At 43.0% G+C, this 27,723-nt stretch overlaps 1 protein-coding gene and 1 pseudogene across 6 annotated transcripts in view; both read left to right on the forward strand.

Annotated features, from left to right (window-relative positions):
- FLNB (filamin B) overlaps window positions 1–27,723 on the forward strand; it is a 139,181-nt gene that overhangs the window by 63,238 nt on the left and 48,220 nt on the right. For all 6 annotated transcript variants that reach the window (XM_054595247.1, XM_054595248.1, XM_054595249.1 and 3 more), the window contains exons 5-18: window positions 9,956–10,074; window positions 10,935–11,012; window positions 12,266–12,428; window positions 13,344–13,541; window positions 16,042–16,179; window positions 17,712–17,838; window positions 18,812–18,948; window positions 20,288–20,481; window positions 21,702–21,815; window positions 22,431–22,574; window positions 22,838–22,961; window positions 23,281–23,441; window positions 24,382–24,472; window positions 24,720–24,889. In XM_054595247.1, coding sequence (XP_054451222.1) covers window positions 9,956–10,074; window positions 10,935–11,012; window positions 12,266–12,428; window positions 13,344–13,541; window positions 16,042–16,179; window positions 17,712–17,838; window positions 18,812–18,948; window positions 20,288–20,481; window positions 21,702–21,815; window positions 22,431–22,574; window positions 22,838–22,961; window positions 23,281–23,441; window positions 24,382–24,472; window positions 24,720–24,889 — 1,958 coding nt within the window. The remainder of the gene's footprint in view (window positions 1–9,955; window positions 10,075–10,934; window positions 11,013–12,265; window positions 12,429–13,343; window positions 13,542–16,041; window positions 16,180–17,711; window positions 17,839–18,811; window positions 18,949–20,287; window positions 20,482–21,701; window positions 21,816–22,430; window positions 22,575–22,837; window positions 22,962–23,280; window positions 23,442–24,381; window positions 24,473–24,719; window positions 24,890–27,723) is intronic.
- Window positions 1,758–2,702, forward strand: LOC129088099 (synaptonemal complex protein 3-like; annotated as a pseudogene).

Here is a 27,723-nt window from a genome sequence, read left to right on the forward strand (position 1 = left end):
CAGAACACATTAGACAGTCATTGCTGTACTGCAGCCCAACACTAGAGCAAAACCTTGGGTCCCCACCCCCATGTACACCATCAAAGACCAGATGGGGAGCCTGGACTGCCACCCCAGTGATGTCAGTAGAGGCCATCTGAATAGTGATGAGGCATTCCTACCCCTCCCAGCCACTGGTGGGGGAGGTCTAATAAAGGATGGGATTTCCACCTCCACCCACCCGTAAGGAGGAGCCCTCTTCACTTTGTATCATGGAGGTGGAATGGGGAAGCTGGACCTACTTCTTCCCCCACTGGCAGTAACAAGGCACGCACCCTCCGTTCCCCTGCTGAAGTGGTATTATACAAAGGCAGCAAAAAGAGAAAGTATAGATGAGAGCCAGAGTCTCATAACATAATACTCAGAATATCCAGGTTTTGATAACAAATATCACTTGTCATACCAAGAACCAGGAAGATCTCCAACTGAGTGAAAAGAGACAATTAATTGATGCTAACACTGAGGTAATCGAGATGTTAGAGTGAATTATTTGCTAAAAATTTAAAAGCAGCTGTTATAAAAAAAGATCTCAACAAATAATATAAATACACTAGAAACAAATGAAAAATTGAAAATCTCAGCAAAGAAGTAGAAGATACAGAGAAGAACCAAATGGGAATTTTTAGAACTGAAAAATGCAATAACTGAAATAACTCAATGGATCAGCTCATAGCAGAATGGAAAGACAGAGAAAAGAATCAGTGAGCTGGAAAGGAGAACAATAAAAATGACCCAATCTGAATGACAGAGAAAGTAGACTGAAAAAAATGAACCCGGTCTCTGGGACCTGTGGGACGATTACAAAACACCTCACATTCATGTCATAGGAGACCCAAAAGGCAAGTAAAAAGAGGGCAGGGCTAAAAAAAATGCTCAAAGAAATAATGGCCGAAAACTTCCCAAAATTGGCAACATATAGACTGAAGAAACTGAGCTAAACCCGAACAAGATAAACACCAAGGAAAAGGAAGCCCACACCAAGCCACATCTTAGACAGATTTTGACAAACTGAAGAGTAAAGGCTTGAAAGCAACAAGAGAAATGACACCTTTCCTATTGGAGAAGAATAGAATGGCAGATTTCTTATCAAAGGAAGTGGCACAACATTTTTTTATTGTTGAAAGAAGAGAACTATCAATCCAGAACCCTATATCCAGGGCTAATGTCCTTTAGGAATAAAGAGGAAATCAAGACATTTTCAGATAAAGGAAAATGAAAAGAATTTGTCACAAGCACATCTACCCTAAAAGGATGGTTAAAGGACATTCTCTGGACAAAAAGGAAACAATGAAAGAAGGAATCTTGGAATGACAGGAAGAATGAAAATGATGAGCAAAAATGTGGATAATATAATAGACTTCCCTCAAAACCCACAAGCCACCAAAACTCAATTCAGATGAAGTAGATAACCTGAGTGATTCTATAACCATTAAAGAAATCAAATTTGTAATTTAAAAGTTCTTAAAGAAGAAATCTGCAGACTCAGATGATTTCACTGGATGAAGAATTAACACCAATTCTACACAATCTCTCCCAGAAAATACAAGGAGGGATACCGCCCAATTCATTTTATGAAGCTAGTAATGCTCTAAACAGACAAAGGCAATGCTAGAAAACTACAAACCAATATCCCTGTGAATAATTGTTGTAAAAGTTCTTAACAAAACATGAGCAAAAAAAAATTAGCAAATAGAATTTTGCAATACATAAAAATTATTCATCATGACCAAGTGGAGTTTATTCTAGGGGTACAAGGCTGGCAAACCATTAGAAAACCAGTCAAGGCGCAGCTGAGAAGCAGAGATCTCTGTCAGGAAATATCTAAATGTGTTGCCTTCTGGAAAAAAAACATACCGGGAAATCTGGGAAGACATCAATGGAGGATCAGGTTGTAAGAGCTTATGACTTTGAGAAAGAAGATCAAAAAAAAATCTGAGTGCTTCAGAGGAGGATGCTACTGATGCAAAGACTCCAGTAACTGATAAGCTTGGGAAGAAAAGGACTTCTGCAGGAATAGTTGAAGACATGGGAGGTGAAATACAGAATATGCTGGAGAAGTTTGCAGCTGACATTAGCAATGCTCTTCTTGCAAAGAAAAAAAGACTGGCAATGTATACCACTCAAAACCAGTAACCAGAAAATTGAACATATTTAGAAAACCCAACAAGATCTAAGGCAGAAGCTTAACCAAGAATTTTCTCAGCAGTTTCTGACTTTGTTTCAGCAGTGGGAGATAGATGTGCAGAAAGCTGAGGAACAAGAGGAAAAACTAACTGATTTGTTTTGTCAGTAACAAAAGGTTTTTCAACAATCTAGAGTTGTTCAGAGCCAGAGACTGAATATAATTATACAGCTATATGAGCAGTTCACAAAGAGTATTGAGGACTTGGAAAAGAATCAGGATACCCTACTTACTGGTGCACAAAATGAACTTAAAAAAAAGAAATGGCTATGTTGCAAAAACAAATTATGATGGACACTGTAAGCTATGATATTAAACACTGAAAAAGTAAGGATTAATGTAAGCATTGAAACATTTTATTTGTTGAAATATGTATAACACTTATCTAAAAATTAAACAAATGTTTAATATCTCCTTTCATGAACAGCAGCAGCAGGAGACGACAAATGTTCTAAAGTCTCTTCAATCCTTGTTATTCTGATGACTCTTTGAAGGAAGAACTTGAACCTAAGTAATATGATAAAATTATAACATTAGCTAAGAGGCATATAAGTCTTTAGAGTTGTTTTAAAATTCTAGTTTAAAATATTACATCGTGTTAATCATTAGCTTAAGTGCAAGCCCCCTCTTTCTGTTAACCTCCAGATAAAAGCTAAACAGTTTTGTGAGTAGCAGCAATCCCTAAACTGTATGTGCTAAGCTTTCTGCCTTCTAATAGTAATAGCGAATCTTTCTCTCTAACACTTGTCAATTAAAAAAAAAAAGAAAGAAAGAAAATCAGTCAACATAGTCTAGTATATTAACAGACTAAAGAAGAAAAAACATCAAATAAATGCATGGATAAAAGACTTCAATATAAGTCATGACACCAGAAAAGTCCTAGAGAGAAATAGGCAGGAAAATTTCAGATATCGCATGTAGCAATATTTTTGCCAATGTATCTCCTAGGGCAAGGGAAATAAAGGAAAAAAATATCAACAAATGGGAATACATCAAATGAAAAAGCTTCTGTATGACTAAAGAAACCATCATCAAAATGAAAAGGGAACCGACCATATGGGAAGAACATATTTGCCAACAATACATCAGACAAGGATTTAATCTCCAAAATAAATAAAGAACTCATATGACTCAGCACTAAAAAAAAAAAACCAATCCAATTAAAAAATGGGCTAAGGACCTGAATAGACACTTCTTCAAGGAGGCCATGCAGATGGTCCATAGACATATGAAAAGATGCTCAACATCACTAATCATCAGAGAGATGCAAATTAAAACCACAATGAGATATCATCTCACACCTGTCAGAATGGCCATCATTAATAAACAACCAGTGCTGGCAAGGATGCAGAGAAAAGAGAACCCTAGTGCACTGTTGCTGGGAATGCAGACTGGTGCAGCCACTGTGGAAAGTAGTATGGAATTTCCTCAAAAACCTAAAAATGGAATTACTTTCTGATTCAGCAATTTCACTGTTGGGATTATACTCTAAGAATCCCAAATCACCAAATCAAAAAAACTTATGCACCCCTATGTTCATAGCAGCACTATTTAAAACAGTCAAGTACTGGAAACTGCCTAAGTGCCCACCAGTAAATGAGTGGATCAGAAAACTGTGGTACATTTACACAATGGAATACTACACAGCAGAAAGAAAGAAGGAACAACTCCTTTTGTGACACCATGGATGGACCTGGAGAATATTATGCTAAGTGAAATAAGCCAGGTAATGAAAGACAAATACCATATGATCTCGCCTATAAAAGGAATGTAATGAACAAAATAAACTAATGCACAAAACACACCACAGGCATGGAAACATGGAACAGACTGAAAGTGACTAGAGGGGTGGGGAAGATAATGTTGGAAAGAAGGGGAAGGGACTAGTCAAAGAGCATGTATGCATTGACCCACGGACATGGACAACAGTGGAAATTGACTGTAGGAGTGGCGGGTGGGATGGGCAGAGGAGGGCAAAGGGGGAAAAGTTGGAGCAACTGTAATATAATAACAATAAAAAATGCTTTAAAAAAAGAAGAAAAATCACATGATCCTATTACTTAATACAGGAAAAATATCTGACAAAATTCAACAGCCATCCATGATAAGTACTCAGAAAAAGAGGAATAGGAGAGAACTACCTCAATTTGATATAAAGTAGCTACCACAAAACACCTACAATTAACAGTATAATTAATGGTAAAAGACTGAGTGTGTTTTCTAAGATTGGGAGTAATGCAAGGACGTCCACTTTCACCACTGCTATTCAACAGCATGATGAAAGTTTTAGCTGATACATACAATGAGGAAGAGAGGAAATAAAAGACATATCTATTGGAAAGTTAGACATATTATTAATTATCCCTATTTGCAGATGACATGATAGTCCATGAAAAAATACTAAAAAGTTTTGAAAAAAACCTCTTCTTAAATAAGTTCAGCAAGGTCTCAGGATATAAGGTCAATATACAAACACCAATTGTATTTGTGTCTATTGGAATAACAAAAGAACACCAAAATTAAAAATGCGATGCCATTTACAGTTGCTCAAAAAATTGAGAAATCTGTATAAATGTAATAAAACATGTATAAGATTTATGTGCTGAAAACTACAAAAAGAAAACCCCCACTAACACATAAATCAGACAAATAAATGGAGGGACGTACTGGTTTCCTGGGTTGAAAAAGTAGGAGTAAACATGTCAGTTCTCCCCAGGTTTTCATATAGGTTTAACACAATTGCTTTCAAAATCCCAGCAAGATTTTTTTTGGTAGGCATATAAAAGACTATTATTTCAAAATGTATTTGAAAAAGCAAAGGAACTATAGAAGAGAATTTAGAAAAAGAAGAAAAAAGGGGAAAGAGTCAGTGTACCTGATTTCAAGACTTACTATAAAGCTACAAAAATCAAGATGTGATGTTGGTGGGGGGATAGCACATAGATCAATGGGATGGAATACAGAACCCAGAAACTACCCATACATATATGCAGAACTGATTCTTTTTTAAAATTACATTTTATTGATTTTGCTATTAGAGTTGTCCTGATTTTCCCCATTTGCCCCCTCCACCCAGTACCCCCACTCCATCAGACGTTCCCCACATCATGGTTCATGTCCATGGTCATGTGTATAAGTTCTTTGGCTCCTCCATATGTTATACTGTACTTTACATCCCCATGGCTATTCTTTAACCACCTATTTGTACTTCTTAAACCCCTCACCTCTTCACGCATTCCCCCACACCCCCCTCCCACCTGGTAACCTCTCTGTATCAGCCTCTCTCTGTATCCCTGATTCTGTCTCTCTTCTTCTTGTTTGCTTACTTTGTGTTTTAGATTCAATTGTTGATAGATATCTATATATTGCCATTTGCTTGTTCATAGTTCTGATCCTCCTTTTCTTAAATAAGTCCCTGTAACATTTCATATAATAATGGTTTGGTGATGATGAACTCCTTTAGTTTTTTTCTTGTCTGGGAAGCTCTTTATCTGCCCTTTGATTCTAAATGATAGCTTTGTTGGGTAGGGCAATCTTGGCTGTAGGTCCCTGCTTTTCATGACTTTGAATATTTCTTGCCAGTTCTGTCTAGCCTGAAAAGTTTCTTTTGAGAAATCAGCTGACAGTCTCATAGGAACTCCCCTGTAGGTAACTAACTGCTTTACAGATTCTCTCTTTATCTTGCTGCTTTTGAGATTCTCTGTTTATCTTGCTTCTATGACTCCATGTCTTGGTAGCATGGCCTAATGAAATAGGTGTCCTGTAGGGTTCAGTGGCACAGCCTCCCGTATCACCCTAGCTGGGTACTCAAGGTGTGCCCTTATGCGGGCTGAGTACACCCTCTTCTTGTAGTTGAGCCTTGATTGCTGTTGGCAGGTCAATGGGAGGGATTTCCCAGGCCAGTCAGCTGCAAGGACAGACTGTGACCACTGACCAACAACCTCTGCCCTCTGTGGAAGATCAGCTGTGCGGGGGGCAGAGTGGTGCTCTGATGTGATCTGTAGCCTGTCCACTGGGTGCACAGGCTCTAGGGTTTCCCAGGTGGTGCAGGCCAAGTTCAGTCCCCATCTGTGTTCTGCCCAGGGCCACCCTACCTGAGCTATAAAGCAATCTGAGATGGCTGCTACTTGTGCTGTGCAGGAGAAGCTAAGCTGTGAATCCAGGCTGGCCGCTGCTAGTGTCAGGCCTGCGGCCACTTAGCAGGAGGTTCGGAGGCTGGGGACTCACTGAGGCTGGCTTGTTTGAGAGGATTTAGAAAGTTGTTAAGCATGAGCCTAGACCAGCCATTCACATGGAAAAGTCACTATTAACAGCTTGGGTGGGCCTGTAATTTGGGTGGTCAGAATCTCAGGGATATCCAGGTCAGGGCAAACCATGTGAGCCAGGTTGATGGAGTCTCAGATATGGCCCCCCGCCTGCTGTCTCTGTGGCTCTGTCGGGGGAAGATTCAGTAAATGGACACTGGCTTCTGCCTGACTTTCTGTCTGGGAGAAAGCTGTCCCCAGCTCTCACCTTGATGCCAGACACTTCAGTTCTTCCCTGTATGCCACCGGCGCCTTTCAGGCTGCTACCCCAGGGCTGGAGCTCAGAGGGAGTGAGTCTGAGTAAGTCCGTGTGAGGGTTCTTTAAGGGGACCTGCTTGGGACTCCAGAAGTTTCTTCCACCGACTCAATCCCTGCTGGTTTTTATAGCCAGAAGTTATGGGGACTTATCTTCCTGGCACTGGAACTCTGGGATGGGAGGTCTGGTGTGGGCTCGGGGCTCCTCACTCCTGAGATACCTCTCCCAAACTATTATCCACCACCGGTGGGTGTGGAACCAGCCCATTCCATATTTCTACCCCTCCTACGAGTCTGAATAGATGTGGTTTCCTTAATTCCTTAGTTTTCAGACATTCATTTAACTCTGTCTCTGACAGTTCTGAGTGATGGTTGTTCTATAGTTTAGTTGTAATTGTGAGGAAGTGAGCCGTCTTGACTGGAAATCTCAAATATGCAGAATTGATTGTTGGCAAAGGTGCAGAAGCAATTCAGTGGAGGAAAGAGCCTTTTCAACACTGCCAGAGTAACTGAACATCCATAGGCAAAAAAAAAAAAAAAAAAAAGAGAAAAAAAAAGAAAGAAAGAAAGAAAGAAAAAGGAGAAAAAGAAAAAGGAAAAAACCCAAACCCCTCAGTCTTAAGTCTCATACCTTATATTAAAATTAAATCAAAATTGATTAGAGACTTAAATGTAAGACTATATAACTGTAAAACTTCCAGAAAGACAGAGGAGAAACTTTGGGATCTAGGACAAGGTAGAGTTCTTAGGCTTGACACCAAAAGCATGATATATAAATGGAAAAAAAAAAAAAAGATAAATTGAAGCTCATATCAAAGTGAAAAACTTCTAAAATGTAAAAAAGGCCCTCGCTGGGGAGCTCTGGTTGGGATGTCATCCCCATGTGCCAGGCTTATGGGTTTAGGTCAGGGCACATACAGGAGGCAACCAATGAGTGGATTAATAAGTGGAACAGCAAATCAGAGTGTGTGTGTGTGTGTGTATCCCTCCCTCCCCCTCTCTTTCTCTCCCTCTCCCCATCTTTGTCTCTTTCAAAAATCAGTAAATGCATTTTAAAAAAATGTAAAAAAGCATGGTCTGTGTCTCAAAGTCTTGACAGGCACACAGGGGGTGGACTGTATGTGCTACTGTGGAATTCCTCTCAGTGGAGGGCGTATTCCTGGGTCACCCCATTCTTCTGCAGCACAAGCTCCCTTAGGCCACCTGGATATCATCTCTAATAGAACTCAAAATGTTGCTGAGACAAAGGGCCTGGGAAGACTTTTAAAAACTTTGCAGTTAAGGGGATGAAAAGACAAACTAAAGACTGGGAGAAAATATTTGGAAACCACATATTCAGTGAAGCATTGTTATCCAGAGTACATAAATATCCTTTGGTTAAAACACAACAAAATAACCAAACATCCCAATTAGAAAATGGTCAAAAGATAGGAACAGTCATTTCACCAAAGAGGATATACATATGGCACAGAAACACATGAAAATATTTCAATGTCATTGCCATAGAGCAGTGATTTTCAACCTTTTTCACCTAATGGCACACACAACCTAATTATTAAAATTTTGCGGCACATCAAAAAATGTATTTTTTTGTCAGTGTGACCAAAAAATTGGTATAATTTTGATTCATTCACACCAGATGGCTATTGTTGTGTTGGCTGTTGTCATTTTTTCATTTTACAATCTAAGGGAAAAGAGGTCAGTGCCCCTAACTAAATAGTCAGGTATTGCATTGTGTCTTGTGGCATATCAGTTGAAAATTGTGGCTATAGAGAAATGCAAATTAAAACCACTACAGGCCTATTAGAATGGCTAAAGTAGAAAGTAGTGTTAATACCAAATGCTGGCAAGGATGCAGAGAAACTGGATCCAGATCACTCATACATTACTGGTAGGAATGTAAAATGATACAGTCACTCTAGAACAGTTAGGCAGTTTCCTAAAAAGAACTAAACATGTAAGCCCTGGCCAGGTAGCTCAGCTGGTTAGACCGTTGTCCTGATATACCAAGGTTGTGGGTTCGATTCCCAGATCTGGGCATATTGAGGAATCAACCAATTAATGGATAAATAAGTGGAAAAATAAATTGATGCCTCACCCTCTCTCTCTCTTTCCCTCCCTCCTTCCCCCTCCCTCCTTCTTTCTCTAAAACCAGTTTAAAAAAAAGAAAAACTAAATATGCAACTACCATATAACCCAGCCATTGCACTCCTTGTCATTTATCCCAGGGAAGTGAAAACATATTCACACACAAACCTGTACCTGAATGTTTATAGCAGCTCTATCAGTAATAGACAACTGGGAACAACCCAGATACCCTTCCATGGGTAAATGGTTAAACAAACTGTGGTACATTCATATCATGGAATATACTCAGCAGTAAAAAGAACAAACAATTGATACAGGCAACAACCCAGATGAATCTACAGAGAACTGTGCTAGAGAAAAAAGATACTTTTAAAATGTCACATCATGTGTGATTCCATTTACATAACATTCTGGAAATGATAAATTAGAGATGGAGAACAGATTAGTAGCTCTTGGGGTAAGAAGAGGAAGAGGTGGGAGGGGAGTGGATGTAGCTATAAAAAGGAACATGAAGGATCCCCGTGGGGGTGGAAATGCTCTGTATTTTGACTGTGTCAGGGTCAGTGCCCTTGTGATACTGGACTGGAGTTTTGTACTATGTAACCATTTGAGGAGCTGGATAAAGGGTATTATTTCATATACCTGCATGGGAATCTATCTCTAATTTAAAGTTTAATTTTAAAATAAAGTTTAATTTTAAAAAATTGAATACAATTTTAAACATTTCAAATAATACAAGGTGATCTCTAATGAAAAATGAGCCGTTCTCCCTACTCATTCCTCCTCCCCCTGTGTCGCCTCTCGGTGATAGCTGCTCTGCTAGTTATACACCATTCTTCATAATTGTATAGACCTGTGACTGAATTGCTCTGAGTATTTCAGAGTTGATTGTTGCTTAAAAAACACAGACAAAATTAGGGATTGGAACCTATTGGAACACTCTCATCATGGCAGTTTGTCCCTGGTTGCCATGTGGTGGCTGCTGGGCTAGGTCCCATCTCTCAGTTTCCTGAAGGAGACACAGTGGGTGACGGCCTGTGTCAGGGCCTGGCGCAGCTTGTAATGTGCTTGTGCAAACCTATGGCAGGAATCGAGCCTACTGGAAACATGGTGAAGCAGCCAGCCAAGTTCACCGTGGACACCATCAGTGCTGGGCAAGGAGACTTGATGGTGTTTGTTGAGGACCCAGAAGGGAACAAGGAGGAGGTATGTTGGAGGATGCTGTGTCCCCTGTAAGTATCCCATGGGGCTTGTCACAGGGCCAGGGACTGTGCTTCCATGTTCCTCATTAAATCTCACAACAAAAATTGTTTTTTACCAAAAGGATCCTGAGGCTTACAGTGGATAAAGTTAACTTGTCCAAGGGCTGTGCCTTGAAAATTAATATAAATCGATACCCAAAGACACAATGTTTAATAAAATAAAAGATGCTTTTAATTCTGCAAAGGCCTCTTAGGTGAGGTTGTATGTATGGATGGCCAGAATAACAATAAAAATATAGTACTGATACAATACAATATAGTAACAATGCTGATGTCCTCCTCTCTTCCCCTCCTGACCATCCTTTGATTCCTCCCTCAGGGCCTTTGCACATACTGTTCCTTTTGTCTACTTATCTTCTTAAGACTATATTTTATTCCTACTTCTTCACACCATCTGAAATTCTAACTTTACAGGCATATTGTCCATTTCTTCCACGGGGGCAGGGGTTCAGCCTGATTTGTTTTATTCTGGGTAACTAATACAGGACCCAGCATCTCATAAATGCTTAATAACTACATGACCATAAAGTTTAAGTTACTTGCTTTATAGTCTCTCTCATCTAGGGAGTTTCAGCCATGAGACAGTGGAGAGTCCTAACTTGGTTAAATCTTCGAGTAACATGATTTGTTTCTGTGACTTCAGGCCCTTCCTCTCCTGGGGTGTTCTGTGGGAGTGACGGGGCAGGAAATAGCCAGGACAGGTTCCTGACCTGTCAGCTAGCTCACTGCAGGACGTTGGCTGGCACAGCATGCCTTCACCCACACCTGGTGCCTTCTCTAACTGTTGCTCATCTTCCATCCTAGGCACAAGTGACCCCTGCTAATGACAAGAACAAGACATACTCTGTGGAGTACCTGCCCAAGGTCACCGGGCCACACAAAGTAAGATGAGATGTCGTGGCTGTTACTTGGACTGTCTTCTGGGTTTGCTTTGATATCTGTGGAAGAAAGAATATCTTAGAAAAAAGAGTGGTTTGCTTAAGTTAACGTCTGATTTTCCTTCCTGATTATAAAAGTATCTGTGCTTAATATAGAAAATTCAGGATTCCCATGAATCAGACTTGAGACATTAGCTCATATATCTAGATTGGTTGAATTCCATAGCTTTTTGTAATGTCCTAAGAGTTTTCTAACTCTGCCTAGGTAATGAATGGTTGTAGCTACAGGGAGTATAGATGCTAAGCCATGGGCTTTGTCATTAATGCTGCCTTAAGTAGCCCCCTTCCAGGTGGTCTGCAGTGTCTATCAGCATGAAGCCTGAGCGTGGAGAAAGTCAGTTGACTGTAGTGGAGGCCAATGGCTGCTCACATACTTGGAGAATTGATGGGGATCCTGTCCCCAGGCCCTTTGTCTCAACAACACTTTGAGTTCTGTTTGTGTCATTGTCCAGTTGGATTATGAGGTGGGAGCTAAGGGAGTCTTGCAGGAGAGAGTCTGCCTTCAGTTGGAAGTAAGCTTTCAGAAGCACACACAGGCCGGTCCCTGTGTACCATTCCGACTTTGAGATACAGACTGTGCTCACCACCTTGGGCTTTAGTGAATTCACTGGAATCATGGCCATAGATTTATACCCTTAGAACATCATGAATCTGGGGGAAAAATCTTGAAGACAGCATTTATGATGTAATTAATTTAGTCAATTCATATGAAAACCTAACACAGTACTGCTGGAAAATTTAAAACATGAGAACTCTGGCTCAAGTTTTAGATGGAAATCTGTAGTTTTTCTCAAATCTGTGTGTCTGGGATTGACCTTTATCACTTGAAAAATACTCTGTAGGTGTGAAATCCTAGAACTGTGCATTGTACTCTGGGGTTCCCCTTCTGCAGTTTCCTTAAAGGACTCAATGTCTAGAGATTCAAGTACAAGTATTTGTTCATATCCTACTAGAGATTCTAAACATATTAGATACATGCGTTTTTAATCTGCTGAAGGCCAGATAGCCCAGACCTCGCCGTACGGCTGGTGGAGCCAGGTGGGTGTCCCATTCAGGCCACTAACAGGGCTCCTGGTTCCAGCCACCTTTGTGTGGGTAATCGGGAGGATGGAAGCGAAGAACACAAAGCCTGCGGCTTGATCTGGTAGTCTCACTGGGCAGGAAAAAGTGATAATATGTCATCTCTGTCACTCATAGGTCACAGTACTCTTTGCAGGGCAGCACATCTCCAAGAGCCCATTTGAAGTGAATGTGGACAAGGCCCAGGGAGATGCTAGTAAAGTCACTGCAAAAGGCCCAGGTTTGGAAGCTGCAGGGAACATCGCCAATAAGCCTACCTATTTCGACATCTACACGGCAGGTAACTGTGTCTCTCCTCCATGGGTCAGGCTTTGTTGTAGAGCCAGAGATAATCCTCATAGCCTAGTAAAGGCTTAGCTGTTTCTCTCTTCAAACAAACAACCACCAATAAAAATACCTGTTTTCAGTTTTCCACCCCCTACCCCTGTCCTTATACATTTAATTTTTTTATTTATTTTTTATTTTTCAATTACAGTTTACATTCAGTATTATTTTGTATTAGTTTCAGGTATACAGCATAGTAATTAGACAATCATATACTTTTTATGAAGTGGTTGCCCAATATTTGAGGTACCCATGTGACCCCATACATAGTTATTACAACATTATTGGCTATATTCCCTATGCCATAATTTACATTCCTGTGACTATTCTGTAAGTATTCATTTGTATTTCTTAATTCCTTCACCTTTTTTCAGCCAGGCCCCCAATCCTCCTCCTCTCTGACAACCATCAGTCTGTTGTTATATTTTTAGATATTTCGAAATCGACTTTTCTTCTCTAAAATCTTACATTTGAGCTTGACTTTAATTATTGAATGGTCAATTTCTGTACTCACTTCTTATTTGACCAAATAAATGTTCCAATGAAACTAAGTTTTAAGAATCATCTACTCGGCCAAATTCCATGCAAGGTCCTGTGTGGGCTGGACAGGGAGGAATGAATAAGACACAATTCTTGAAATGTCAGCTTTCTTTCCAGTGTAGAAAATGCACAGAATAGAGAATGGGAGAAAAGGCGGGTGCAGCCATGACCCTCCTTCTGTGCAGGCAGAAAACAGTTGTGAATGTCTTGGCGTGGCCCTTCGAAGTACCGCTGTCTCCTTTGTTTGCATTTTGTACCTGCTTTTACATTTATCAGCAAAGAGCTTCCTGAGAAGTTGACTTAGTCTCATGGAATGTTTTCTCTGTCATAGGTGCCGGCGTGGGTGACATTGGAGTTGAGGTGGAAGACCCCCAGGGAAAGAACACCGTGGAGCTGCTTGTGGAAGACAAAGGAAACCAGGTGTATCGATGTGTGTACAAACCAATGCACCCTGGCCCTCACGTGGTCAAGGTCACATTTGCTGGGGACACCATTCCCAAGAGTCCCTTCATTGTGCAGGTTGGGGAAGGTGAGTGCTGGGGTGACGGACCATGGGAGCTCCTGGCGTCAAAGCTGACAAAGATGTCTGCGACCCAGGGCCAGGAGAATGTAGTATCTTCCTGTGAGCTGTGACGTGACCTCAGTGCTTTACTTATATTAACTCACTTAATCCTCCCCAAAGCACTTGTCCAGGAGAGTCATTATCGTCACTGAGAAATGCAGGACCGAGGTGTTTGAGGAGTTGGAGTCTGTGGCCAAGGTTAGCGGCAGTAGCATTGCCGGTGCCCCTGGCCTCCACTGCTTGGCCTTTACTGGCTGCCAGGCATTTAGCACAAATGCATTTAATCATCACACCAGCATGTGTGTTCCAGGTGCTATTATTATTCTCAGTTCTCAGATGGAGACACTGAAGCCTAAATAACATAAGACATTGGTGAGTAGGGGCTAGGAGTCAGTAAAGGAGAACCCAGTTCTCTGTCGACCTCTTAATCATACTGCTAAACACCCTCTGCAGCCAGAAGCTGGTATTTTTCTATTAGACTCTTTTCCTTTTTCCTTGTTGTTCTTCCTCCCCCTAAATCCCACCTCGAACTCTGCTGCCTTCTCTAATCAATACTTGCCTTTTCCCATTCTGTCCTGCATCTGCGTCTGCAGACCTGGCTTCCTCTTCTGAATCCTGCCTCTGGGTCAGCCTGGACCCCGAAGCTGTTGGCTTCCTAGTTGAGAGCACTGGGCCAGAGGCACCTTGCTTGGTAAGGGCTGGTTGGGTGGGGCTTCTGGGCCAGTTCTTTGTGCTGCCTGCAAATGTCGGCTGAGCCTGTGCTGTTTGTGGCCTCAGGAAATGAATGACAGCAGGTGTTATCACATGTCCAGACACACACCAAGGCCACTTGTCTAACTATTTTACACATTTCACAATGGTGGCAAATCTGGCAGTTTCTGTCCAACTCTTTAGCTCTATTTAGTGCTTATAGGAACTGAGTAGTTACCCTCTTGATACGGAGATCATTGCCCATTTGTAGAATCTCCATGAGTATTTAAACTCTCCAAGGGAAGTCCTGTCATCCTGTTGTGACTTATTCCTCATATGACCAATTTTTCTCTCCTTACTAAAGGGAAAAAACTCAACGTGTTCATATAAAACTTGTTTTGATATGATGCAAGAAAGAATTTGAATGGCTTTCCTAGTTCTGGCTCCCCCAGTTCTGGCTTCCCCTCTGTCATGGATTAGCTTTTTCATTCCTGGCCGATCTCTTCATCACTTGTACTATAGAGCATTTAATTAATAGAGGTTTGTTGTTGTTATTGTTGTTTTTTTGGATGTAGTAATCCTTCCTTCACTTAAATGATTTTATATAAAAAAGAAGCTGTATAGCATTTTCACAGTGGAAAACCAATGTTACATGCCACAAATGCCACCGTAAACATACTCATCCATGCACCACCTAAAATCATCTCTAACTCCAAGCATGTGTGTATATCTCCTTGGGAAGCAATTGTTTGCCAAATAGCCAGCTGAGGGCATTGCAGGGAGGAGAGGTGAGAGGAGGAATTACCTTCCTTTTATGGAGTAAACTAGAGTCTCCTTCTCTGGAGTCTGTGTCGCATAGTATATAGAGAGCTGTTGAATATGCAGTGTCAGATTTGGAAAGGAGAGGCCACTTAATAAACAACTTGACATTTTACCTACTACTGTCCCATTCCTATACTTAATGAGAAGGTTGCCCACGTTGACAAAGAATTCCTAGGGGACAAGGATGTCTTTTATCAACCTTTTGATGAACCCCATGGAACGGTAGTTTTGTGGACCTCATGTAAGGAGTGTTAGAAACTACCTTTGTCCTTAATTTTTTGACTTACAACTTTAGCTTTTTTAACCAGATTTAGAAATCAAATTGAGAGCGGTGTTTATTGCTAATAGCTGCATTTATGGCCTCCCACATTCCCAGAACCTGGTGACAGAGGCACTGAAGTGTTTGTCTGCCTCAGCCAGCACAGGGTTGAACGGGTCCCACTTTTGAGCTCTTGTCTGGCTCTTTATGTGGAAGATGACAACGTTTATACTTTTAGAAAGACTGACCTGAAGTTTGGAACCTGGTCAGATGTTTTCAAGCACTACATTTTTCAAGTTGACTTGAAAAAGTCCATTCTTCCCAATTAGTGGGCCCTTGAGTAGAACAGTGAGGTTTGAACAATGTCCAGCAGTACATCTTCACTCTCCTTCACCACTGAGAGGATAAATGCCAGGATTCAGCCAGTACCAGGAGCCCAGGGAATCCACGTTGTGCTCTCCGGCTTTCTTTGCCAATGTAACTTTTCTCTGTCCCTCTGTGGTATGGCTGGACAAAGTTATGTTGTGTCTTTATTTGCTGCCTGGTGTGCTCTCCAAACGGGACCCCTGGTCTCAGCAGCTGCGGCATACTCTGCAAAGCAAATATTTTCTTGGCGGGTGGCTCCAAATTACCTTGGCTTGCTTGACTCTGACTAAAGAATGAAAGGTTGAATTAATGTTGAAACTGTGCTTGCAGCCTGCAATCCAAACGCCTGCCGGGCCAGTGGCCGTGGCCTGCAGCCCAAAGGCATCCGCATCCGGGAGACTGCAGACTTCAAGGTTGACACCAAAGCTGCTGGCAGTGGAGAGCTCAGCATAACCGTGAAGGGTCCTAGTAAGTGCTCCTTTGTTCCCTCATCTCAGGTGTGATTTCCGCTAAGTTCGTGGCTGTGGCATATGGCTTTCACCCCACGGCCAGTTCTGATCAGTTTACCCCAGAGATCTGTGTCAAAGATGTGAGGTTGCCTGGGCTCCACAGGGAAGGAAGCAGTGATTGATTAGCAGTCTCTGCCCTGGTTGCAGGTGGGGACAGTGGTGGCTCAGCACACTCACATTATATGAAGGCTTCTGGGAGTAGAAAAAGCAGTGATATGATGAGGTTTGGGAAATGCTGTCCTTGGAACATTTTTCATTTGAGTGAACCTACGCTATGAGAGGAAGGGTCCTGCCCAAGATCCCACAGCTTGTAAACATCTGAGCTGGAAATCAAGCACAGTCTCCAAAGCCAGTGATTTTTCCACTACAGGTTACGTTTCACAGACTATGAAATTATGTCAAGTGCCTAATTACTATGATCAGTGCTTATAGAAGGGGAATCAAATTTCCTAAGCTTATGTTTCCTTTGTTAATAAATGCCATTTGTGGAGGGATGGGTTGGACCCTGCAACACATTCTTGCTTCCCCTTTAGTGGAGGAAATAGTAGGTACAAGGATGAGTGTCTACACTGTCCTCAAGTCCTCCCCTGGAACACATAAGCTGCTCGGCATTTCTGGTTGCAGGTGTAGCAGCCCTTGGCTTGTGGAATCTTCAGTTTCCTATACTGGGACTGCTCTTAGCCTCTATGTTCCCGACAGGCTGGGGCAGGGGTGCTCTGAGCTCTAGAAAGTTAATATTTGATATAGGAGCATCAGGCTTTGGGGCAGGCCTGAGCCCCAAGGGCAACCAAGGTTCTAGACTGCTCAGACCTGGAGCCAAGCTGCTCTGGGGCTGTCTTCCCTCCTGGCTTGTTCCAACAGGAGCCAAGGAGGCATTTTTTCCTGACCTTGGATTGTCACTTGACTAGATGGTTTTCCCAGCCAAACCTCAAGGCTCAACATAAAACAAGTCCCTGCCTGATGGCTTACTCTGGAGTTTGTGGTATAACATCTAAAACCTGTCTCCTTGTAGACTGCATACAAGAGTTTTCTTACTTTCATTGTCCAGATTTAATTGAAAAAGATATGCCAGGACGCTAACCTGAAACTCATGCCAAACACTCAGAAAGATTCATTTCCTCCCCAGGCTTTTTGTGGGGGGTGGTGTGGAGTTAAGATGGGTAAGGACTATTGAAAGATTGAGATGTGATTAGGTTTGTCTTTACACAGGCCCTGGACATTCAGGACCTCAGAGCCTCTCAAAACTGAGAGAGCCTACTAAAGCCAGTTAGCTGAAGGTCTTCCATTTCCCCACAATTTGAAGCAAAGATGGGTCCATTCTTAGCTTTGGATTAATCTCCCAGGTTTCGCGAGTTCCACCCTCTTAGGCAGCCCACTTAGTTTTCCTCTGTGGCTTATGTTTTGTGGATATTGCTGCCTTTCTGTTCTTGTCTTTGGGGTTCTTCTGAGCCTAGAATGGCATTGGAAAGATGATGTGTTTCCCTCCCACAGAGGGTCTGGAGGAGCTGGTAAAGCAGAAAGGCTTTCTGGATGGAGTCTATGCATTTGAGTATTACCCCAGCACCCCGGGGAAATACAGCATCGCCATTACGTGGGGAGGACACCACATTCCAAAGAGGTGAGTCTCCAGCTGGAGTTGCGTCTTCTCTGGAGGTGTGCTTGGCCCAGGGCAGGCTCACTGTGGTTGCTTCCTGGGCTGCAGGAGGGAAAGAGATCTGCTTTGTTGAAAATATTTTTTTTTTCCCCCAGAGCAGCTCACAGACATTTGGGCTGTTCTCAAAAGTCACTGTGGTTTCGGCTGCCTTGCTTTACATCAAATGCTGTGGTTTGGGGCTGGTGGGAGGTGGGGAAGCCAGAAGGAGCAGTAATAGAGAGCAAATGGGCTATATGTCTACACACTCTTGAATATACTGAGATTCTCTTTCTTTCAATGTATGCCTCTGTTCAGGAATGCCATGGGGGTAAAATCTGCTATGGTTTACATTAAATCCTCTATGTGAGTGCAGTCAGGAAATGAGGGACCAGTCTACAGATTTGCTGTGTGGACATTGCAGTTTGCTACCCTGTGTTTACATGTTTTTCAGCGCTCCTGGGGGCAGCTTTAATCTCTGACTAAATTAGGTTTACCTTGAGAAATACCTGGGCATATTATAGGATTGTGAGAATTTAAGCAAACTGTTTTTAAACTCCTGTACATAAGTTTAAGCACATTCATTCCTGTATGAGCTAATGGCTATTCAACCTAGTTTTCTTGATAGGGTGTGGAAAAGTGTTCCCTGTCTTCCCTTCCAGGGCTCACAGTGTCATGAGCCCTCTACACGAAAGGTATAAATGACCAGAAAGATAGCGCAAGGCAGTGTGCCTGGAGCGCCAACCCAGTGACCACCTGAATGCCCTGAAATAGCACAGTGCTTCATATTGTTGACCTAACAATGGCTGAGGGGGGACTTGCATGGAGGAAGGGCTTGGCTGGAGCTTGGGACTGCAGGTAAAAGGAGCCAGCAAGTGCAAAGTATATGCGCAAACAGCTTACTGGCTGTATATTGCCCGTTCTTTGCTCTTTAATGCTTCTATTTTTCTTTTTCCTTTAGCCCCTTTGAAGTTCAAGTTGGCCCTGAAGCAGGCATGCAGAAAGTCCGCGCATGGGGCCCTGGCCTCCATGGCGGGATTGCTGGGCGGTCGGCGGACTTCGTGGTGGAGTCCATTGGCTCTGAGGTGGGGTCTCTGGGTAAGTGGACACAGGTGACCTGCAGCTTCTGAAGGGCTGAGATTACAGGGGGCTTGGGCCCAGTATTAGGCTGAGAGTTGGAGCCTGCTGAGCCTCATTACCCTTTACCTCCTGGTCTCCTCATCATCTGAGGCCACCTCTGCACACTGCGGTGGAGTTGCAGTTCTCATTTTCCTGCTGCCCTTCAGGTTACCTTCTGCCTCATTCATTCATTCATTCATCATCCACTAGACTTCAAGGGCGGAGGCTTTCTGTGCATGTTGTGCCTGGCACATAGTAGACACTCAACAAATATTATTGATTTATCCTTAGTTTAGATGAATGAATTTTTCTGAAATCAGAAATTTAGGGAGTAAATATTCTTACTGGGGCATAATGATATGTTTTAAATACACATCTGATGTATATGTGATCATTTTAGATCAGCAGTCAGCACTGATCTCTCTTCAAAAGGATCAGGTAGCAAATATTTTAGTATCGTGGGTCATATTCTTTCTCACAGCTCTTTTACTCTGCTCTTGTAGCGTGAAAGCAGAAGTAGGAAGACACATAAACAAAGGAGTATGCTATGTTTCAGTAAAACCTTATTTATAAAATCAGGCAGTGGTCAGATATGGCCTATCAGCCATAATTTGATGACCTCTATTTCAGGTAATACAAATAAGCAAAAAAGGGGAAATAAGAAATCACATTAAATTTTTCCTTTTAGAGAGATAACAAATATTTTGGCATATTCTATAGATCAGAGATAATATTAAACCTTTTGACATATTATTTCAGACTTGTTTCTATACATTCACAAATATTTATCTACCACAAAAAACATCTGGGGAAGTCTTTATATTTTTCTGCCTCAGATAAATATAGAACACATCATGATTTTTTCATGGCTTCCATAGAATTACATTGCATGGATATACCTTACTGGTCTTTCCAGTGATTTCCATGATTTTACTATAAAAACAATGCTGATTGAATACACATCCTTGTATCTAACTATTTACACACATCCTTGGTTATTTCCTTCAGGTAAAAAGCCCATGTGTTTGGTAGGGGAAAAGGGGGGCATTGGTTTAAGACTTTGGTACATATTGCCAACAGAAAGTTTTGCTGGTTGATCTTATTGTTACATGATGTTAAAAAAAAAGGTATAAAATACAATCTTTCCATATCTAGTGAAGACTCAACAGGCTTAGTTTTGTGGGAAAGGGTCACAAACTGATTTCAATCTTACGGGCAATACTTGGCTTTTAGGCAGGCAGAGGGAATGAGTGGCTAGTAACATGGAGTAGGTACCTTTCACCATATAACCAGGGGACCCTCCCACCCAATCCTGCAGGGTTTGCCATTGAAGGCCCCTCCCAGGCAAAGATTGAGTATGATGACCAGAATGATGGATCGTGTGACGTCAAGTACTGGCCCAAGGAGCCTGGCGAATATGCCATTCACATCATGTGTGATGACGAGGACATCAAGGACAGTCCATACATGGCCTTCATCCACCCAGCCACAGGAGACTATAATCCAGATCTGGTGAATCAACTTGTTATGTTTCTGGCTTCTCTTTTCCGGCTCCTGGCACTATCTCTGGTACCTGGAGAGTGGCCTTAAGCAGCATGTTGAGAGATGGCAGAGAAGAGCACTTTAGAGCTTAGGGAAGAAACAGGTCTGAATTGGAATCCTGGTAGTACCACTGAGTCCTTTTCTAATGTCGGGCAAGTAACTTACCTCTGACTCTTTTTTTTTTTTTTTTTTAAAGATTGTCTTTATTCATTTTTAGAGAGAGGGGAAGGGAGAAAGAAAAAGAGGGAGAGAAACATTGATTGGCTGCCTCTCATATACACCCTGATGGGGGACCAAACCCACAACCCAGGCATGTGCCCTGACCGGGAATGGAACTGGCCACCTTTCACTTTTTGGCACAACACTCAACCAACTGAGCCACCAGTCATCACCGACTCTTGGCATCTTCCTTTATAAAATGGGAATGGTAGCAGTGCCTGCTTTCTAGAGTTTCTGGAATGATTGAAGGAGGTAACATTCACAGAGACAGCCCTTAGCCCAGTGCATGGCACATGTAGGGGGGCTGCATAAGAAGATGGTTTCTTGCAGCCTGGAGCATCATATTGCAGTATTGCTACTTTCTGTAGTTACTATTTCAAGATATTCCATGGATAATGGTGTTTTTTCCCCCTTAGCTCACTGTTCTTAAATTGGAGCAATGTTTTTGGCGTCTCCAAGAGCTTCTCTCAAATCCTTTGCAGGCTGATTTAGCATCAAGCCTGAGCCAGCCTGACCAGTAGGAAGAGGGCCCCAGACCCCATATGTGTTGCTGTTGGCTCACGTGGACAGCTGTACATAGGCTGTCTGGGGGCTACAAACATTCAGAATGTTGTTGGTGGCAAAGTTTCTTAGGCCCTTTAAGGGTAACATTGAAATTGGTCATGGCTGGAGGGCCCTGCCCCAGATACTAGAAGTTCTGTGTGTCGGCTCAGAATAAGGCAGGGAGCCCAGTCAAGTTTGAGGCTGGGTTTTAGAGAGTTTTCTTTTTCATGAGAGGTTAATGATACTGTGTTTTTATTTTTTAGTTAGAGCCCACTTTAGCATTTCCCTTCCTATAACCATCTTGTTACGCAGGTGCTGTAAAGGTAGAGCTGTTTGTCCTTCCCCTGTCCCCAGGTCACCAGTCTTCACATAGAGGTTTAGTTGGGACAATACACAGAAAGAGAATCATTATTGTCTCTTTGCTCCAGGTCCAAGCGTATGGGCCAGGTCTAGAGAAATCTGGGTGCATCGTCAACAACCTGGCTGAGTTCACCGTGGACCCTAAGGATGCTGGAAAAGCTCCCTTAAAGATATTTGCTCAGGTCAGTCTCCAGGGGCCACCTGTGCCCCTGTCATTGTCAGGTGACAAGATCCTACAATGTAATGGCGAGTTGCTTGGTTCATCTGATCCATATCCTTACCTACACATTGAGAACAATAAGAATATTTATCTCATGAGTTATATGAGGAGTAAATAAGTTTCCAACATGTAAAGCAGGGTACTTTTCTTATTTTTGTGATTTGTATTCTGTGGAAACAAGGCTTCATTGTTTTAGATTTCCCTGTAAATGTCTTGGTGTGGCTGAAGCTACCTAGGTCATAATGAGCGGTTGGTAAACAAGGATTTATTAAATATGTTAATTTAATTGAATCTTGCCAAAGGATTTAAATGTAGGTATTAAAATTAAGCATTGAATGGTCATGGTTTTCTTGTGGGGCCATTTGCTCTTAATGATTAAAAATAAGTAAATGCATGTAGTATTTTCTCACCTGGGATCATGGTCATTGTATTGTGAGAGCATAGCATGTCATAGTCTTTCCATGTGGTTTTCTTGGATGAATATGTGGCGACTTGGCTGTCTTGGGAGGCCACAGTGACCCTGTTTGATGAAGACAGATGAGGGACAGTTCTGTTCTTAGCCCCTGTTCTTTTGCAGGATGGGGAAGGCCAACCCATCGATATCCAGATGAAGAGTAGGATGGACGGCACGTACGCCTGCTCATACACCCCGGTTAAACCCATCAAGCACACCATTGCTGTGGTCTGGGGAGGCGTGAACATCCCACACAGCCCCTACCGGGTAGGTTGTGAGGCGGAATCCTGGCCATGGTATGAGAAAGCCCAGTCCTGCTTCAGGTCTGAATTCCATTCGTGTCTGATAGCCAAAGCAGATACATGGGAAGAACCCATCATCCTTGGTGGGCTTTGAAAGATAGAGTGCCCTGAAGGGCAGAATGTTCTAGGTTGTCCAAAAGGACTATTTCTAACAGTGTTAACTAACAATTTTTTACTGGGTCCAAGTGGAGGAAAACTTGATTGCATCTTTCTCCATGTTCTGTCTAGGTCAACATTGGACAGGGTAGCCATCCGCAGAAGGTCAAAGTGTTTGGGCCAGGTGTAGAGAGAAGTGGACTGAAGGCAAATGAGCCTACTCACTTCACAGTGGACTGTACCGAGGCTGGGGAAGGTGAGAGGGGGCTTCACCCAACACAATGATTGCTGCTCTTTGGGGAATTAAGTTCTTTTCATAATATTTCCAGGGCAGTGAGCATTGAACCAGGAGGTAGTCCACCTGACTAAGTAATCTAATGAGCTCAGTTCCTTGGTGATACCTTTGCTAATCCTCCATCCTTTCTCCAAAACCCTGGCTTACCACCATCCCTTTCTCTTGTTTCTTGCTGGAAAATTCCCAGTTACTTATTTTGGGGTGTTCACCTGAACTGCATGTGATTGCTTGGGACATGCTGTATCTTGTAAACTTGTGCTAATGAGCTGGTCTGTTCCAGGTGATGTCAGCGTTGGCATTAAATGTGATGCCCGGGTGTTGAGTGAGGACGAGGAAGATGTGGATTTTGACATTATTCACAACGCAAACGACACGTTTACAGTCAAATATGTGCCTCCTGCCGCCGGGCGATATACTATCAAAGTTCTCTTTGCATCTCAGGTGTGTGTGGGGGTTTAGGTTTTTTCTGGCCACCTGTACACAATAGTTCCTTTCTATTTTTTAGCAATAGGGAACGTATCTTCAGAACTCTGTCTATAGTTTTTCTCTCAGGTTCGTTAAAACCAAGAAGGGAAAAAAACCCAGAATTAAAATTTTGCCACTTCCTAACAGAAGTGAGCAGTGTATTCACTGTGATTCAGAGCAGGGCTCTGGGAAGAAATCGGTTTGTTATAAACTTTCATCAACTTTTGAATGAAATGCAATTAACTTCTAGCTGTGTTCTTCTCCAGCCTCTTTGAAGCATTAACTTTGGCCTCAGCCTTTAAATGTTTATAGAGAGAGGCATTTTGAAGTTTCAGGTAGAGTTTCTATTTATGAGTGATAGTGAAGATAGGATGAGCAGTACATAAAACAAGGAATAGTGGAATCCTGGTGATTCAAATTAACCTTACATAAAAATAGGGGCCTCAGAAGGAAGTTCTCTTTCTAAAGATGTTACTGAGTTGGTCTCATCCAGTTAACCTATTCTGCCTGTATTCTGTTAGATTGTGACATTCTTTTTGAAGAATCATAACCATTATATTTCTGATTGATTTCTTATATGCCCCAAACCACAGCTCTCAGCTGTCCCTAAAGGGCATTTCCTTCCTTCTCACCCCATCTATTACTGTCACTTTTAGTGGTAAAGGCTCTGAGTTTCTAGATTTGTTTGTGGGGAACCTTTCTTTGGCCATGAATAAAGTGGGGGGAAGCCTGTGATGGAGGAGGCCAAAGCATTCATAAGTGACCGATCATGGCCTTACCTGATGCTAGAGTATGAAGACTTGACATGTGGTAACAGAAGTTTGCTTACCACCCGCTAAAGTCAAAGTTGGGCAGAAGGCTAAGCTCTGGCAGTTGCTTCAGGGGCTTTCCTACTGAGACAGTGTCTCTGCTACAGGAAATCCCCGCCAGCCCTTTCAGAGTCAAAGTCGACCCTTCCCATGATGCCAGCAAGGTGAAGGCAGAAGGCCCGGGCCTCAGCAAAGCAGGTGAGGTGACGTGTGTGATGGTGCGTGTGCCAGGCCATCCTGGAGGTGCCATGGGCATGCTTGGTTCGAGGCCTGGAGAGACTTACCTCCACCCACGGCAGGTGTTCTGTGTGGCTCCAGTTCAGCGGCAGAGCGGGCCCCTTTCTCTGGGTGCCTCGGTAGAGCAGGTTCGGATGAACCTGTCAGACTGGTTCTAAAAGTGAAACCACTCCAGCCAGGCCTGTCTCCTCATGGTTTATCTTTCCAGGTGTGGAAAATGGGAAACCAACCCACTTCACTGTCTACACAAAAGGGGCCGGAAAAGCCCCACTGAATGTGCAGTTCAGCAGCCCCCTCCCTGGAGACGCGGTGAAGGATTTGGACATCATCGATAATTATGACTACTCCCACACCGTTAAATACACACCCACCCAGCAGGTAGGATCTTCCCTTCCCATTGACCAATGGCCGCGTCCAGGCCCCCTTCCCCTCAGTACTGTGCTGGGTTGCTTGCAGGCCAATGGCGTGATTATCTCCTCCCCCGTGGGAGACGGCTCTTCACCCCTCTTGTTCTGAACCTCTATGGAGTGCTTGCAGAAGCCTGACTGGTTCTATCAGGAGGGCCTGAAGGATTCCCAAGACCAAGCAGGAAGCTAGCCCGCCTCTCCTCACCCCAATCTCCACCTCTGTTTTGGGTCTTAGCAGAGAAATGCTCTTGAAATTCAGGACCTAAACCTACTTTTCTAATACACATTCTTCCCATCCTTACCAGTGGCCTTTTAGTTTTTGATTAATTACTCAGAGAGAAAGAATTGCCAATCTTTTGTTATTCCTTCCTGGACCTTTAACTTAGTTTACCCTCTTTACAAGGTGTTATAGTGGGGTCTTTCCTCAAACAGCCAGTGTTCAGCCTTTAGGTCCTCAGGCCTGAAATTCTTATTTAGAGCCCCAGGTTGTCCCCTTTTAGAAAATACAGGAATACAGACAGGATTTTGCCATCCAGGGTTTTTTGTCCCAATTCTCAGTCCAGGCACATACCTGAGTTGTGAGTTTGATTGGCAGTCAGAGTGAGTGCGGGAGGCAACTGACTGATGTTTCTCTCTCACATTGATGTTTCTCTCCCTCTCTCTACCCTTCCTTTCCCTCTCGTTGAAATCAGTGAGCATGTCCTCATGTAAGGCTAAAACAAGAACAAAAAGAAACAAAAAAAAACTACCTCTCTGTACAAATTCAAGCTTATTTGTTTAAAGTAGTTTTTCTTCATGCCCACACCTGTAGGGTTTGGGGAGCAGATATTCCTGCAGAAAAGCCTGGATTTTACTGCTTATGCAGAGTGTTCGAACCAGTCATTCCAAACCTCTGAGCGTCCTTCATTGTTAAAGAGCAGATCCCCTCATGTGAGAAATGCCATTTGTAGGAGCAGCGAGGTGACGCTTTCTGCAGAAACACTGCTCAAGAAGCGCCACTCAGTGAGGAGCCGGCCAGAGTTCAGTGGGGAAGAATGAGGGGTACAGTGGCGATGAGAAAAGGTGTAGGTATCCCCTGGCACTGGGGGCTTAGAGATGGAATCTTTACTATGATAACTTCCTTGACACTAAGGGGGTTTGTCTGGGACAGGTTTGTGCGTCACGTTACAAGTGTGGCCTTTTATTTCCAGATGTGCTGCATCCTGTGTTTTTCTTTTGTTGTTTTGTTTTAGATTTTATTTTAATGAGGGATTCATTAGTAGTAGTAGTAAAACTAATACTTTTGTAGACAGAATACTTCTTTGTCACCAGGCGGTTTAATGCTAAGTAGGTAATTATCTTCCTGCTGATGCTTCTGAGGGCTGGTGGGAGCCTTACCTCTGGGAGCACTAGCTTGATATTATCTCTCTTGCCAATACCCTGCATTTCTTCAGAGAAGGTACTAGAAAGCATGAATGTGCACACTGGTTGAGATCACAGGTCATAGACTCTTCTAAAAACAGTTTGAGACTCTTGCTTTATCCTATACCTGTGTATCTTCTTGTGTTTCAGCTGCACTGCTAAAAAATCAGTTGCCGATATCAGGACACGCTTAGGTTTCGACCTGCATCCCCAGAAAGGACTTTAGAACCCATTGTCCTGGATGACCCCTGCTGCCAGTTGAAGTAGAGGTGGAGGCCAGGAGCCCAGGTCCTATTTTGTTGCATTTGATATGAAGCTGGAGTGGGGAGTGAAGTGCGTGACTTCAGAGTCATGCCAAGGTCAAGTTCATCTAGTTCCCTGACAGCAGTAGGTTTGAAGGCGCTCTGCATGCTCAGTGGCCACTTGGAGCTGTTTGTCCAAATGCTGCCCGTCATGTGTCCATGGAGCCTGGTCCGGTCCTGGTGTCAGTCACTATCTCCAGTGTGAAAAGCTCCACAGTGCCCCTCCGGCCCTTGGTTGTTTAGAGTGGGTTGTTTTGTTGTTGTTGTTTTTTAATTTGGGCAACTTGAAATTCCACATCTCTCTCTCTCTGTGGTATAGAAAAGAGATTAAATCTCTCCTCTTGGGTTGTGAGTTCCCCAAGGATAGGATAGTATGATATATATGTATGTACATTCCCCGGCCCTGAGTACAAGGCCCGATGCTGTGGGTGCCCTGTATGGATTTATAGCCAAATGGCTGAATAAATGAAGCCTCAAGTCACAGAGACAATTTGAGAACTTTGTAATCTGCTGGCTCTTTGCTCCCAAGTGCCTGCAGGCTGTTGCCATCTTCTGCAGGGGCCCTGAGCTGCAGCTTGCACATGCTCACCTGCCTGCAGTGGTCCAGGGTGGTTGTTGCTGATTGATCCTCTTAGATCTTGTCAGAAGATAGTGGTAAGAGCTCTTTTTGCCTTGGAGGGGTGGACTTGTTGGGCTGGGGCTTGAAGACCTCCCAAAGGTCAAAGTCTTGATTTTGTGGAAGGGAAATCATGCAATGCCGCTCTCCCCCAAGGATTTTGCCTTCTGTGCTTTTGGTTGTCTTTGGCCTTACGTGACCTCACTTGCTCACTCCAAGCTTCCCCAAACCTCTGTTAGCAGTTAGAGAAGCTGGTGGCAGCAGCACCATGACATGCCAAGTCAGGAGCCTCTGGGCATTGAAAACTCCACATGCTACTGTGGCATCTTAGGAAACCCCATGAGCTCACTGAGTCTTCCAGGATAGCAGTCCCTCCCTTGAAGTATTATTGCTCTTGGTGGCCGTGGTGTCACAGAGCTTTCTGGAAGATGGGGCAGTGGATGGCTCCCTGTCCTATCTTCATCTGAGCTCTCAGGTCCTGATCGT

Source organism: Pteronotus mesoamericanus, unplaced genomic scaffold (assembly GCF_021234165.1).
Source record: "Pteronotus mesoamericanus isolate MK-2021 breed Mesoamerican mustached bat unplaced genomic scaffold, CSHL_Meso_final scaffold_54, whole genome shotgun sequence".
Taxonomy (NCBI): domain Eukaryota; kingdom Metazoa; phylum Chordata; class Mammalia; order Chiroptera; family Mormoopidae; genus Pteronotus; species Pteronotus mesoamericanus.